Source organism: Carcharhinus amblyrhynchos, chromosome 18 (assembly GCF_965287045.1).
Source record: "Carcharhinus amblyrhynchos chromosome 18, sCarAmb.v2.hapA, whole genome shotgun sequence".
In the NCBI taxonomy this organism is placed as follows: domain Eukaryota; kingdom Metazoa; phylum Chordata; class Chondrichthyes; order Carcharhiniformes; family Carcharhinidae; genus Carcharhinus; species Carcharhinus amblyrhynchos.
The window spans coordinates 35,119,581-35,134,782 of record NC_137341.1 but is presented as its reverse complement, the minus strand read 5'-3'; the positions used below and the strand labels follow the sequence as shown (position 1 = coordinate 35,134,782).

At 41.8% G+C, this 15,202-nt stretch overlaps 1 protein-coding gene across 1 annotated transcript; it reads right to left on the bottom strand.

Moving 5' to 3' along the window:
- Positions 1–2,572: 2,572 nt before the first annotated feature.
- mfsd13al (major facilitator superfamily domain containing 13a-like) lies at positions 2,573–14,714 on the bottom strand. The gene is made up of 7 exons (XM_080206790.1): positions 14,282–14,714; positions 12,441–12,674; positions 10,648–11,376; positions 6,601–6,755; positions 5,353–5,436; positions 4,704–4,847; positions 2,573–4,080 (listed from the first exon to the last, which is right to left on the bottom strand). Exons 2-7 carry the CDS (start codon positions 12,582–12,584, stop codon positions 3,936–3,938), a joined length of 1,401 nt encoding a protein of 466 aa, XP_080062916.1. The 5' UTR covers positions 12,585–12,674; positions 14,282–14,714; the 3' UTR covers positions 2,573–3,935.
- Positions 14,715–15,202: the final 488 nt, after the last annotated feature.

The window sequence follows — 15,202 nt, the reverse complement described above, 5'->3', positions numbered from 1 at the left end:
ACTGTCTCCTACATTCCTTTTTGTTCTCCTCACTTGAATGGCTTTGTCTACCACATTCCATGGCTCTGAAGTATCTGCAGCACTTTACCTATCTTGGCAGCCACCTCTCCCAAGTCAGGAAGTCCATCGATGAATAAGTCCAGCACCAAGTCACCTGTGCCAGTGCTGCTGTCTTCAAGCTGCACCAACATTCTTTGACAACAGGGACCTTTGAAAGTCAATAAGGATCCTGGTTATAAGGCAGTTGTGTTGACCACTCTTCTCTACCAAAGCAAATCCTGGACAATTAATTGACACCATATTAAGATCCTTGAGAGCTATCATCAGCGGCATGTGTGTCAAATCCTGGGGATCAAATGGGATAACTGCCAATATTCTCCATGAATCTGCACCTACCAGCATCAAAGCCTCGCTCCTGCAGATAGTTTCCAGAAATCAATTGGAGTGTGTCTCTATCAGTAAGTTCTCTTTTCCTAGTTCTCTGTGGTCAACACTCTAAGGATAACAAAGGAAAAGATAAGGATGCACAAGGCTCCTTTACAGCAGAGGCATTAACACTTCTGACAGGGAGAAGGCAACTGCGGACCACTCAGCATAGCTCCATCAAGAGGCTCAGCGTCTTGAGGCAGAACAAGGGCAGTAGAGGAAGAGGAGGAACCTGGTGACATGAATTCCACTCCCCTATGCAACATGCCCCATTGCAGTAGAGCTTCTCGGTCATCTAAAGATATCTTTCATTTCAAGGGACTGCTGCCAATAACAATGCTATGGCCAGTCTGTTAATTCATCCTGCAACTCCAACACTCATGCAAACCGGTGGAGAGAACCTCAGACCTACTGGAGGATTGCAAAGGCTGAGACTCCAGCATTCCTACCCTCTGAGCCCCTATGTCTGCAGTTTCAGCCTTCTTTCCCTGACTACTGACCAATTCAGAAGACTCTATCTTAAGTGGTATGAATGCCTCCGACTGCAAAGCATCCAGGTAACATTCCCCCTCCCTGACACATTACAGTGTCTGCAGCTTAGTCTTCAGCTTAATAACTGAGACAAAGCTCCTCAAGTCACAAACACTTACTGCAGACATATTTGCCCTGAATCACACTGGAATACAGGAGCTCCAACATACTGCAACCTTGACATATTACCAGTCCTGTCAGGTTTTAATTACTTAAGTACATTTACTTATTTATTTTCCTTACTATCAGTTTGTATACCATTTTAAATGTTATGACTGAAATAGACCTTAGCCACTTAACAGATACTCAAATAGCCAGCTCCTTCCCCTATAGTACAGCAATAACCAATTTCAATAGGATGAAAATAGTAGGAAAAACACCAGGAAAGGAACACCTCCTCACCAAACTTCTCCATTCGCCAAACTCCCAAGTATGTGCTCCGTTCCAAAGCTGCACTAATTTGCCTAAGATGCATGAAAGAATTCTGAATTTATAGCAAACTGAACAAGGGGTAGAGAAAGAAGTTTGAACCAGTCAGCTAATTAATCACTCAGCGCTCTTGGAGTGTGTTCACCCTGCCTAATGTTAGGAGAAAGAAAAAACTTGGCTTAGTTACACCATACTTTCCAGTTACTGCTTATTGCAGATTAGACTAGATTTTAAGAACAAGGCTAACACTTGAAATTCCCCCATTCAATAATTCCCAGGACTGTACTCAATTCCAACGCTGCACACATATGCCTCAGCTGCACCAAAGAACCGCTAAGGAAAAACAGGTTGTATAGCTTCAGTGTTCAAGCCCCATAATCCGTGAAAAAAATGTGTCATTGGACTTTGACCTGGACCCTGGACCCAAGCATATCAATGTTTATTCTGTCTATGGTAACTGCACTTAAACCTTTCTTTTCTCTATCTCTCTTTACTCTGAGTATGGGGCAATGTTGCAGCCATCCTCTTGCATTGATTGTGCGCAAATAAATTAACACTGAGTTCATCCTCTTAGAGATGGACAATAAATACTGGCCAGCCAGTGACACCCATATCCCATGAATGAATAAAAAAAAGAGCTTGCCATGAGATTACTAATAAAAAATTGGATTGTACGAAATCTGAGGGATTGGGAAATGTGCCACCGCTTATAAAAAGGAACACAAATCTAAACATCTATTTACAATGAGTGGTAAGAGAAGAAATTAGTGCTGCTTAAATTAATCCCCCTTTTGTCTGTAACAATTGCTACCAATGCAAGTGGCCATCAACCACTAGGAATCAGCAGCAAACAGGCTGAATCACCCACCTTGTTTATGTCGGTGTGTATTCCACACTAAACACCTCCCAATCTAAATACTTCTCCCAACCTTCTCTACTGCCTTTCACCTCCTGCATACATTAAGGAGTGCAAATTGTGGCTTTAATTCCACTCTGTTTTGCTGGAGGTGAACAATTATTTTATGGCAAGTTATGCAATGTCACCAATGACTCAGAATTGAATCTGGGCTACCATAAGGTTAAAATCCCTCAGTTGTGTAGCTGAGAATCATAATGTTTCCCACCAATCTTTTCAATATAGAAATCTGCAGATTGAAGTAAAGTAAAATAACCAACATGGACAATGTGTGGTAAACAAAGCAGTTTAATCGATACCCTGTACTAAAATGGCTGAGAATGACAAAATGTAGCTTAACCAAAAACAGTGTATCCATTTTAGCTCATTCTCAGTACTTTCAAACTCATACTTGAGGCATTAATAGAAGCACCCATTAACTTGGCATTCTAATCCAGCCTAACCCGAAGGAACAGCCTTTTATTCCTCAGCTGCCTTTCTCCCCCCTCCCCTTACAATCATTCCTGTAAACAATTCAGGTCTACTTTGTGCAATTTTACAAAACAACGACAGCTTTCAAAAATGTATGCATGGTCAGTATGGAGTATGATTTTAACAAAAGATTTGGCATCAGAAAGATTATGAAGATCCCTCAGCAAAGGCTGTATCCTGAGCACATTAGAGATGACATTACACACATTGTGCAGCACAGGAATACACTTTTGGCATAGCACAGGACCAGTGTGTCAAATCTGAATTCAGGTTTTACCAAAGCATCAGTAAAATTTTATTGGAGATAAAGCAACTTTTTGAATCTGAATGTGTGTGCGTGGGAAAGGTCTGGACCAGAATCATTTGAAAGCAGAATTTCTATATCAAATCTTACTTGGCACATTGAATGACATTTCCTCAGCCTTTATATAACTTACCTTCCTAGTTATATAAAGCACCTTAATTCCGAGGCCAAGTCCTTGATATGTCATTCCCTTATTGTTTATGTTTTAGTCAAGTGGGTTGAAGACTCCAGTAAAAACATTGTACATGATGATCGTATTCTTCAGGCAGTTGTATTAACACTCGAGGAGCCCAACACCACCCAGGACAATGCAGTCTGCTTGTTCTGAGCTCATTCACCACCTCAAGCATTCGTGCTCTGATTAGCACAGTGGAAGCAGTGTGTACAATCTACAAGGTACATGTAGATTGTACACATTTGCAAATTGCCAAGACTTCGTCAACAGTACCTTCCAAAACTAACAGCCCCCAACATGCAAGATGAGAGCAAAGACACATGGGAACACCACTAGCTCCAAGGCACATACCATCCCAACTTGGTCATTTATCACTGTTCCTTCATTGTCACTGGGGAGAAAAATCCAGGAACTTCCTCCCTAACAGCAGTGTGGGTGCACCAACAGCAGAGTTCAGGAATGCAACTCACCACTACTTTCAAGAGCAATTCTAAATGGGCAATAAATGCTGGTCTTGCCAGCAGCTCCATACCGCATGAATAAACAAAAAGAAATCATTAAAAACACCCTACCACAGCTGAATTACAACAGCATCTAACATTATGATCCCCAGTATAAAAGATTAAATGAAAGGCTTTAACATCTTCATTTATGCCATACAGTTCCTGATTGTGGAGGGTACATCAATAGGACTCTACATATTTGGCAGTGTCAGTGTGGCTATCCCGGATGGAGTATGGGCTCCACGCCAGAATCTGCAGGACTGCAATGCATATTGGAGTCAGGCAAACCAGGTAAAACATAGCCCCATGCAGGTCCTGCAAAGCACTGCAAGGTAAAAGGATAAGATTAGGATTGAACTCTCAAACTACACCGGTAATTTGCATTTATACAGTGACTTTAACATACTACAACATCCCAAGGGGGGTAAACTACACTGTCAGAAGGAAATGATTCTAGAATAGGGCAGTCTTGAAAGCTTTATCAAAGAGGAGGGCTTCAAGGAGTAGAGACAAGAGCCAAGGTGAGTGAAGAAATGACCACCAAAAATGGGATAAGGAAGATTGGGGGCATAGACAAGAGGCCAAGATTGGAGGAGGGTAAAAAAAATCAGAACTTCCACAGATAGAAAAATGAGGTCAGAAGAATTTTAATATAAAGAAGGAATTATTTTATGTCATTTTGCTTCCAATACTGTTACTGTTGAAAAAGTAGGATGTGAAAATTAGAGATGAAATAATACTGAGTTTGATGATACTGGAGTATTTGGAGATAATTGTCTCAATTTGCCACCTATTCATTCATGAAGCAAAGGCCAGATGCAATCTTACAGAAACAAGGAGAAGAGAACCTGATTTTTTTTAAAATTGTGTTTTTAAAGTTCAGACCAGAGATTGAAGCTTTTAGCAGTAACAATAGCAGATCATTCAGTTGATCTTAAACATTCTTACCCCTGCTCGGACTTTGTAAAGTTGTCCTTCAGCTTTTCATAATCAAACTGGTTAAGAATGGTCACAACGAGCATCGGTGCCAGTGACTGTGCTGGCTTAGTAAATAAAGCATTGGTACCAAACACCATGGAGGACAGTGGAAAACTAAGATGAAAGAGATAACAAAATTGATTCTATGAAATATACAAAATAAATTGAGTCAAATGGCAGAAGATTATGAAGTACCTTAGGGTAATTTACAACATTAACAATACTATATAAAAGGTAGGTGGTTGTTGTTATTGCTTGGGGAACATCAGTATTTCATCTTTTCCCATTCTTTTCCAACAACATTTTCAGCCAGGGTCACTGAACATTAAGTGTCTTTTCCACTCAACTGCAGCATAATGAAGGCAGTAGAGTAGGAATTTAGTGTCAAAACATTTTAATCAAATCAGAAATTTGATGTAAGAACACATTGTGTCATAAAGGTGGAATTATCCAATTACACAAGAGTAGACTGTTGAAAACTGACTATTAAGAGTACAAATACTTGTGGAATCTGAAACTTCCTCAAGTTCAACACAAGACAAAAATCTATTCAATGCACCAGGCAATTGTTGCCATTTCCACTTAGAAAGGGAAACCAGTGAGTGACAGCCAGTCTTACTTGCGTTTATAATTCTGGAAGTCAGCATCGATAATATCAGCCAGCGGCAAGTTAAAGAGACTGAATGTGGCAGAGACCATCACCCTAAAAGAGAAAATGATAACATAACAGATTAGATTAAAATATCCAGAACAAAAATACTGCTATCAAAGCAAAGGCCATCTCCCAGATGGAAATACAATTGCCTAAAACCCTATCTTACTATATTTCAACACCTTTTCTGTCTTAAAACAAGCACAATTCAACTTTTTAAAATAAATACATAAACAGCTCCATGATCATGTACTTTAATATTTGAAATATAACCAAGAGGCACCATCTTCTCCTCTCCCAGCCCTCCCTCACCCTCAATGGGGCACGGCTCCCGACCTCGCTATTCATGCTGGACTCCTGATCCCCCCAATCCAGGCTGGGTTATGGCTCCCCATCCCCACCCAGGCTGGGGTACGATTTTTCCATCTCACCATCTGCACTGGGCTCCCCACTCCCACCCACTCTTATTCCTTACTGGAGTAGTGCTCTATTCCCAAGCTCTTACCTGGAATCATAGAAACCCTGCAGTGCAGAAGAACGCCATTCAGCCCATCAAGTCTGCACTCACACCAATCCCACATAGATCCTTTCCCTGTAACCCCACATATCTATCCTCCTAATCCCTCTAGCCTTTGCATCCCAGGACACTAAGGGGAAATCTGGAATGGCCAATATACCTAATCTGCACATCTTTGGACTGTGGGAGGAAACTGGAGTACCTAAAAGAAACCCATGCAGACATGGGGAGAACATGCAAACTCCACACAAACAGTGACCCAACCCCGGAATCAAACCCAGGTCTTTAGAGCTGTGAGGCAGCAGTGCTAACCACTGTGCCACCATGCCACCCATAATTTTGCCTAAATAATCATTCACAGGTTCTTGGTAAGGACAGCTCCAATTTGAGCATCTAAAGCATTCTCTATATCAATCTATACGGACACCGTTGATCCAAGGTTACCAGACAGTAACCCAGAACGGGCCAGCCTCTGGACAGCTTTCTACGAGACAGGTTAGGCTCCATCTCTGCACTTGCTCACTGTTATCAGAGTGAAGCATTCCATTTCAATTCCAACCACAATAAACTCTAAGCATAACAGTACAATGCTCTCACATTGAACCAGGACAGAATCCACCTGTCCCTATGCATGGTTCTATAGCATTAAGTGATAAATAAGGCAGATGAAACACACAGACGTGAAATTCATTACTTACATGTTTGCAACGAGGAAGATAGACAACAGGTAGTAATGGTTAGGACCCAATCCCAGCATGATCATTGCACTGAACAGTTCCAAATAGAAGACAGACAGGATGATTTTGTAATAGCCAAACGTCCTCAACAATGATTGACTACTGAGAATTAAAAGCTGGGAGAAAAGAGAACATATCCAATAATTGGAATAGAGCAAATTACGAAACAGCCAAATGTCCAGCTATTAATGGTGTGTATATAAGCAATATCACATACATAAACACCAACACAAATTGTATTTATATCAAACCAAATAGCTATGCACATACATTCAATATTCATATGCAAATTATATAACAATTAATTCTACTGGGAAGAAAGGAGGAAAAATGACAACTTCCTATCTTTTTCACAGAGTCATACAGCATAAAAACAGGCCCTCCAGCCCACCATTTTGATGCTGACCATCAGATACCGATCAATCCTAATCCTATTAACCAACATTTGGACCATAGCCTACTATACCTTGGTAATTTAGTTGCTCACCTAAATGTCTCTTAAATGTCGCAAGAATTCCTGTCTCCAGCACCTTCTCAGGCAGCTTGTTCCATATTTCCTCCACCCTCTGGGTGAAACAAATTCTCAGATCCCCTCTAAACCACTTACTTGTCACCTTAAACCTACGCCTTCTGGTCTTCAATGCTCTGCTATGGGGAAAAGACTTTTACAATCTACCCTATCAATGCCTCTCAATTTTTATACCTCTATCAGATCCCCGCTCAGCTTCCTCTGCTCCAGAGAAAACAAATCCAGTCTGTCCAGTCTCTCCTCATAGCTGAACTTTCCATCCCAGGTAACATCCTAGAGAATCTCCTCTGCATCCTTCCCAGTGCAATCACATCCTTCAAACAGTGTGGCAACCAGAACTGCACACAGTATTCCATCTGTTGCCTAACCAATGCTTTATAAATTTGCTCCAATATTCTATGTCCTGGATGCTTGCCTTCATTAGCCTGTATGCCTTCTTCACCACCCTATCTACCTGTTCTGCCACATTCAGAGATCTATGGACTTGTACACCAAGGTCCCTTTGTTCCTTAATAATCTCTAGAGACTTACCACTCATTGTGTATACCTTAGCCTCCCAAAATGCATCAGCTCACACTTATCAGGATTACATTCCATCTGCCATTGCTCTACCCAAATTACCAGTTGAAAAAGATTGATCTGTACCCTCAGACTTTCCTCATCACTATCAACACCACCAATTTTCATGTCATCTGCAACCCTCCATCATCATCCTTTGTCTCCTATTAACAAGACAATTTTGGATCCATTTGTCAACTTTCCTTGGATGCCAGGGGCTCGAACTTGTTGGACCAGCCTTCCACGTGGAACCTTGTCAAAGAGCTTACTGAAGTCCATGTAAACCACATCAATTGAGCTAACCTCATCAATATATTTAGTTACCTTTTCAACGAATTCAATTAAATTTGTTACACAGAATCTTCCACCAACAAATCTGTGCTGGCTATCCCTGATCAATCCTTGTCTTTTTAATTGTTGATTAATCCTCTCAGAATTTTTCCTAATAATTTCCCTACTGCTGACTTTAGACTAACCAGCAAGTAATTACCTGGCTTATCCCTGCTGCCTTTCATAAATAAAGGTACCACATTAACTATCCTCCAGTCATCCGGCATTTCACTTGTGGTCAGAGAAAATTAAAATATCATCAGGGCCCCTATGACCTCCTCTGTTGCCTCACATATTAGCTTGAGATGCAGCTCATCAAGCCATGGGGATTCATGCACCTTTATGCCCACTAAACATCTAATACCCCCCTCCTCATTAATCTTAACATGTTCTAGCCTATCACCATCCCAACTGAAATCTCCAGCTACAGTATCTTTCTCCTTAGTGAAAACAGATTAAGAATATTCATTTAAGACCCCATCCACATTCTTTGGCCCCTTTGGTTTCTAATAGGCCCCACTCCTTTCCTTGGTCATCCTTTTGCTGTTAATATACTTATAAAATGCCTTAGGGTTTCCTTAATCTTGTCTGCCAATGATATTTCATGGCCCCTATTTGCCCTGCTAATTTCTTTTTAAGCACCACCCTACATTCTCTGTACTCCTGAGGGGCCTCCCCCATTTTTAATGCTCTATACGTACCATATGCTTCCCTTTTGTTTCTTTACCAAACCCTTAAAATATCTTGATATCCACGGTTCCCTGGGCTTACCGCTCTTGCCCTTCGCTCTTAGAAAACATTGGCCCTGAACTCTCACGATTTCATTTTTTAAAGACTCCTACTTTCCAAATGTAAATTTACCTGCAAGTAGCTGATCCCAGTCTATGTTTGGTAAATCCTATCCAATCATATTGAAATTAGCCTTCCCCCAATTCAGACACTTGATTTTTAGACTATCCTTTTCAAAGTCATTATTGAAACTTAGACTTATGGTCACTATTCCCAAAATGCACACTCACTAACACTTCAACCACTTGCCCAGCTTCATTTCCTAGTATTAGATCTAGCACTGCCCTATTACTAGTAGAGCCACCTATATACTGACACAAAAAGCTCTCCTAGATGCACTCTAAAAATTCCATCCTGTCTAATTCTTTCACACTAAGGTAATTCTATTTAATGTTGGTGAAGGTGAAATCCCCGATTACTATGATCCTATTTCTCCCAAACCTTTATTGTCCTCTGACTGTTGAGGCCTATAATATAATCCCATCAAAGTGATCACCCCCTTTTTTATTCTAAGTTCCTCCCATATATTTTTGTTTATTTCTCACCCCTGCCTAAGATCCTAATATCTTCTTGTGGTCTTTGTAAAAATGTTGTTTCACACTACTGTGAAGTTTTACCATATTGTGAAGGAGCGATATAAATGCAAGTTGTGTAACACAGCTTCCCATTGCCTACAATATCACCTTAACCCACTAGTTCCAGGTGATAAAAAGTTGCAGGAATAACAGGCAGGGTAGTGACCAACAGTATTAAATAATTTTGGATTTCATCTGATGGTGGTTGATTATGACATATCAGGCACCTGGCGTGGTGTGGCATTCACAAGAGACTAGGAATATGTCCATTAGAAGGAACAAAATCTCATGTCATTGGGAATACAAATTAACTTGATTAGGCCCTGCTAATGATCATCACCCACTGACTGCTGGTGAATGCTAATGTTAAAACATGGTAAGCATCAACCAAAGCCCTCCTACTTCTCATGGATGATTTTTGTTCTCTCTGATGGGGATATTCCTAGTCTCTTGTGAACTCACATGGTGGCAAGTTCACCATGGTTAGCACTGCAGCCTCACAGCACCAGGGACCTGGGTTCGATTCCCTGCTTGTCTGTGCAGAATCTGCACGCTCTCCCTGTGTCTGCGTGGGTTTCCTCCGCGTGCTCTGGTTTCTTCCCACATTCTGAAAGATGTGCTGGTGAGGTGCATTGGCCATGCTAAATACCCAAACAGGCGCCTGAGTGTGACGACGAGTGGATTTTCACAGTAACTTCACTGCAGTGTTAATGTAAGCATACTTGTGACAATAAATAAACTTCTTAAAAAAACTCCACACCAGGCCAGATACCTGATATGCCCAAATTGACCACCATCAAACGAAATTCAAAATTCTTTAACACTGTTGCTCTCTATCCTGCCTGTTATTCCCACAACTTATAGCCAAAGCCCGCCTTTGTCCCATGGATGACTTGCGTTCCAACATCCAGGGGATTATTTTACCATAACTCAATGGGTGGAAACCTGATAGTGGAATGATGATTTATGTCCCAATTAATATTATGCATTAACTTCAATCTACAGCAAGGTCAGGTGGGGTGTAAATCCACCCAGTTTCCTGACCCTGGGTTTACCACCTGGTGAGTTACTTGCACTCATCCTCCTGTATCTCATGAAGAGTAGCCATTTGTCAGTTCTACGAGTGCCCCACCCACACAACTGCGTGAAACATCAGGAGAATGAGGCAAGAATAGGAGAACATTCACAGGTGAAATAAACATTTTCAATTGGATATGCTCTGATTACCTGGGGACAGATGAATCCAGCTCCATACATTATGCTTTTTGCAAAATCTGGAAGCAGATACTGTGGAATCAGATGATCCGCAAAGATCAGCATGAAATTGTTCAGGAATGCCAGGTAAAAAACCTGGCAAAAGTTCATGATAATGAAAAGCAAGAAGTTCTTCTGCGTGACAATTTGTTTGGTCAGATAGAAGACAGAAGTCCAGGAGAGATTAGAGGTATCCTCCATCTTGGCCTTTTCTGATTTCCCGACTTGCTCGTACTGACTGACACAGTGTATGCCCGTGTAGCACATGCAGCCAAAAGACAGTATGGCAACACAGACAGCAAAGACCTGGAAGTTGAAAATATTTTCCATGTTGTCTGAGATAAGGCCACAGAAAAGGACACTTGAAGATCCGACCAATGAGGCCACTTGGTTGTACTTGATGAGCTGCAGTCGGTTCTCGTGCTTGGTCGAGAGTTCAGCAAAAAGCGCACACTGTGCCAAGAGGACAAATGTCAACATCCCATCATAGGCGCACAGAGCAACAACCAGCTGTAATCCACACAACCAGTCACCCTCCTGGTAGTCACGCCATGGGAACCAGGGCAAAAGGAAGGCAATGGCATAAAATGGAGCACCATACAGTATGGAGAGACGCCGCGTGGCACAGCATGGAATCTTAGCATTATCTTGAAAATAGCCAAAAAGTGGGTCGTTGAAAGCATTCCATAGCATAAAGACAACCTAAAAAGAAAAGTAAAATACTTATCCAGCTACTAGTTATGATCAGAAACATGCTGCCTGAAAGAATAGTGGAAAAAATTTATCAATAACTTTTAGAGAGAATCATTGAATCCCTATGAAGGAGGCCATTTGGCCCACTGAGCCTGCACTGACAACCCCCCCCCCTCCATATTTACCCTGCAAATCCCCCTGACACTAAGGGTCAATTTAACATAGCCAATCAATCTAACCTGCACATCTTTGGAGTGAGGGAGGAAACCCACCACTGGGAGAACATGCAAGCTCCACATAGGGAGTGACCTAAGGCCAGAACTGAACATGGGCCCCTGGCACTGTGAGACAGTACTTTAACCACTGTGTTGTCCAAGAGGATTGGTTAAATGCTTGTAAGAGAATTTGCAGGACTATAAGGAAAGGACCATGGGACTAATTGACTAATTCTTTCAAAGAGCTAGCACAAGTTGAAATGGCTTTTTATGATTATAGCACTGATCAATGATCCATATTGATGTATCAGATAATCCATCAGCCAGTATGACAGCGTTTAAGAGTTTAGCCACTGAGTGGGGGCAGATTCATCATCATTGTAGAACCTCAGCCAATATCCACATTCCATTTTTCAACATTTGTTGAATAGCTGGCCCAAGTGGTCAACCCAGTCATCCGCAACATGGGAACATTAAAGCACAGCCATCCTGATAATAAGCTGTGCCCTTCATAAATTTTAGATATAAAATAATATTTTTTCCAGATGCAAAATTCCCAATTCCTTGGGTTTGTGAGAAATTAGCAACCTGGTCACTCTTGCCAACGCTTGTCTGAAGCCAAGTGTAAGAACACTGGAGAAACACTGTGACTGATCCAGTATTTTCCTTCGCCTTCTGTGAGCCATTGTTCAGTAAATCCATTCAATTATATGACTTGGAAGGAACTTACGTCCTAGGAAATGCCCACTATAGGCTGACAGGTAACACTGACAGAAGGCGCATTTGAACATCAACAAACTGCAACACAATAGTGCCTCAGGCATGGAAAAAGGACACATCAGAAAATATACAACTCACCTGTGCCTGGTGGAACATTCCTTCAGAAATTCTGTACTGATTTAAAAAGAGCTTCACATAGTAGAAGCTAAACAGGCTGCTAATTAAGCCAGATCCCAGTGTTGTCATGGAGTAGGCAAAAGCTTTGTGCTGCATCCCCTTCATTCTTGAAGCTATAGGGGTCACCAGCTGGTGTTGAAAATGTTGCCTGTGTGCACCTCTGCATCCACTTGTGTAAACATGAAACTAATCAGTCTTGGATGGGAAAAAAAAAGATTTGAATTCATAACCACAGAATGTCCCAAATTACAGCCAATGAAATAATTTTTGAAGTATAGTCAGAGTTGTTACATAAAAAATGGCAGACATTTTGTGCATAGAAGCTTTACAAACAATTGCTAATGACTATTGACTAATGACTAATTGTTAAGAACTCGCCTGATGAAGGAGCAGCACTCTGAAAGCTCATGATTCCAAATAAGCCTGTTGGATTTTAATCTGGTGTTGAGAGACTTCTTATTATGCCCACCCCAGTCTAACGCTAGCCTCTCCACATAATGACTAGATCATTTTAGTGACATTGGTTGAGAGATAATTATTGGCTAGGACCCTGGGGCTAATTTCCTGTTCTCCTTCAAAATAGTGCTATGGGATTTTTTTTAAAAAAACACATCTACTGGAGGTAGATAGGTCTTGATTTAACATTTCATGCAAAAGATAGCATCTCCAACAGTGAAATACTCAATGTGTACTGCTCCAAAATATCAGCCTTGATTTTTGTGTTCAAGAGCTGAAGTGGGATTGAACCCACAGCCTTGAGACTCAAGAGGCATTCACATCATCATTGACATATGGCCCCGAGAGAAGAATATATTTACACTATCTTCAAATTTAGTAAATTTTAGATATTAGAACACAAAAATCACAATGCTAATAAACCAGCCAGAATTTAATATATAATAAATCTTTACACTACGCAAAGCATGGATATACTTTCTCAGTTGTTTTAAGAGGATAATTATTTTTGCTCAAGATTCATGTAACCAAAAAATATTTTAGGTTTAATTCCACTCATAAATGGGAAGTTAAAAAACTCAAGAACAGCATCTTCCCTGCTGCCATCAGACTTCAATATGGTCTTATTACATATTCAGCTGATCTTTCTCCTCACCCTAGTGGTAACCGCAACACTATATTCTGCATCCTCTCCTTTCCTTCTCCCCAATGTAGTCTATGAAATGTATGCTTTGTCTGTATGGCGCACAAGAAATAATACTGTTCACTGCATCCCAATACATGTGACAATAATAAATCAAATTAAATGCTTTGGTAAAATTCCCAAAATTGGAATCAACTATCACAGTCTTGCTTCAGAGTTCATCTCTTACATGTTTAGGTTACCAGGCTGATGAACCAGATCAGTCAGTCATAAATTTTAAATTCTGGTTTTAATTACTTAAAAATCACATTGTCTCTTTGATCAATAGATTCAATTAGCTTCTTTATTTCATCAGAAGTGTTACTACATTGAGTAACAGGTTGTCACAACACCTAAAGACGAAAAAGCTGGGCACTGAAACATTGGGGAGCTTGTTTCAAAAGCTATTTGTTTTTATGGGAGGCCCAGCGCCACTCCCAGCCGAGGGGCGGCCCGCCCAGCGCCACGCCCCAGCTGAGGGACCAGGGTGGGTGGTATAATGGTATGTGACTGCACTGGTAACACAGGCACCCAGCCTGATGCTCCAGGGACCTAGGTTTCATTTTCCACAGATGCTGTCTGGCCTACTCGGTGTTTCCAACATTTCTATTTAATGATACTGGTTGAAGGGTAAACATTGACGTGGAAACTGGAAAGAACTCACCCGCTTTTCGCCCAGTAGTGCCCTGGGACATCTGATATCTAACTGCGAGGGCAGACCGTCCCTCATCCAAAAGGCAGCACTCCCTCAGTTACGCAATGTGGTATTTGAATGTTGTGCTCCCGTCTAACAGGGACTTGAACCCACAACCTGCTTAATTAAAACTTTTCCGCCAACGGCTAAGGCTTGTGGGGAAATAAGTGGATCTAATAAGACGTCCTTTCAAAGAGATAGTAAAGGCACAGTGACCTGAATGGCCTCAAGCTATAAGATTTATCACAACAGAGATCACTCCTTCCCAGCTCCAAACTAAACCCACGTTACTGTAACACAGCGAAAACATTGTAGCTGTTGGTGCTGCTGAGGAGAAACAATGTCTCCAGTAACAACTCTCTCTGCGTCTCCCTCTGCCCCTTTTGGGCCAGCAACACGGAGGCGGAAGTGCCGCGCGATCGCGTCGCCCCGCCCCGCCATCACCCCGCCCCGCCACGCCGCGCCATCACCCCGCCCCGCCCCGTCACGCCGCGCCATCGCCCCACCCCTGGCGTTCTCCAATTGGCTACTCTCTGCAGAGTATGGACCAATGAGAGAGCGAAGCCGCGGCGCGTGGACAGGTGCAGCAGATCGCATGTCCCTGATTAGGGAGCGGACGTCCAAACGGAAATAGGATGTATGTAGATATTGTTTCAAACCTTCGCACATAATATCCCACACCCTCACATACAGTTACACTACCACAAGACTTCACACAGACACACATACGGTTCATCACTCAAACCAGCCTCCTATTCATTGACATTGCCCACACTTTTTGGCTGCCTTGGAAAAGCAGCCGGCATTATTAAGGACCCCATGAACTCTGGACAGTCTCTATTCCACCTTCTTCCGCGGGGGAAAAGATACACAAGTCTTAGGACACGTACC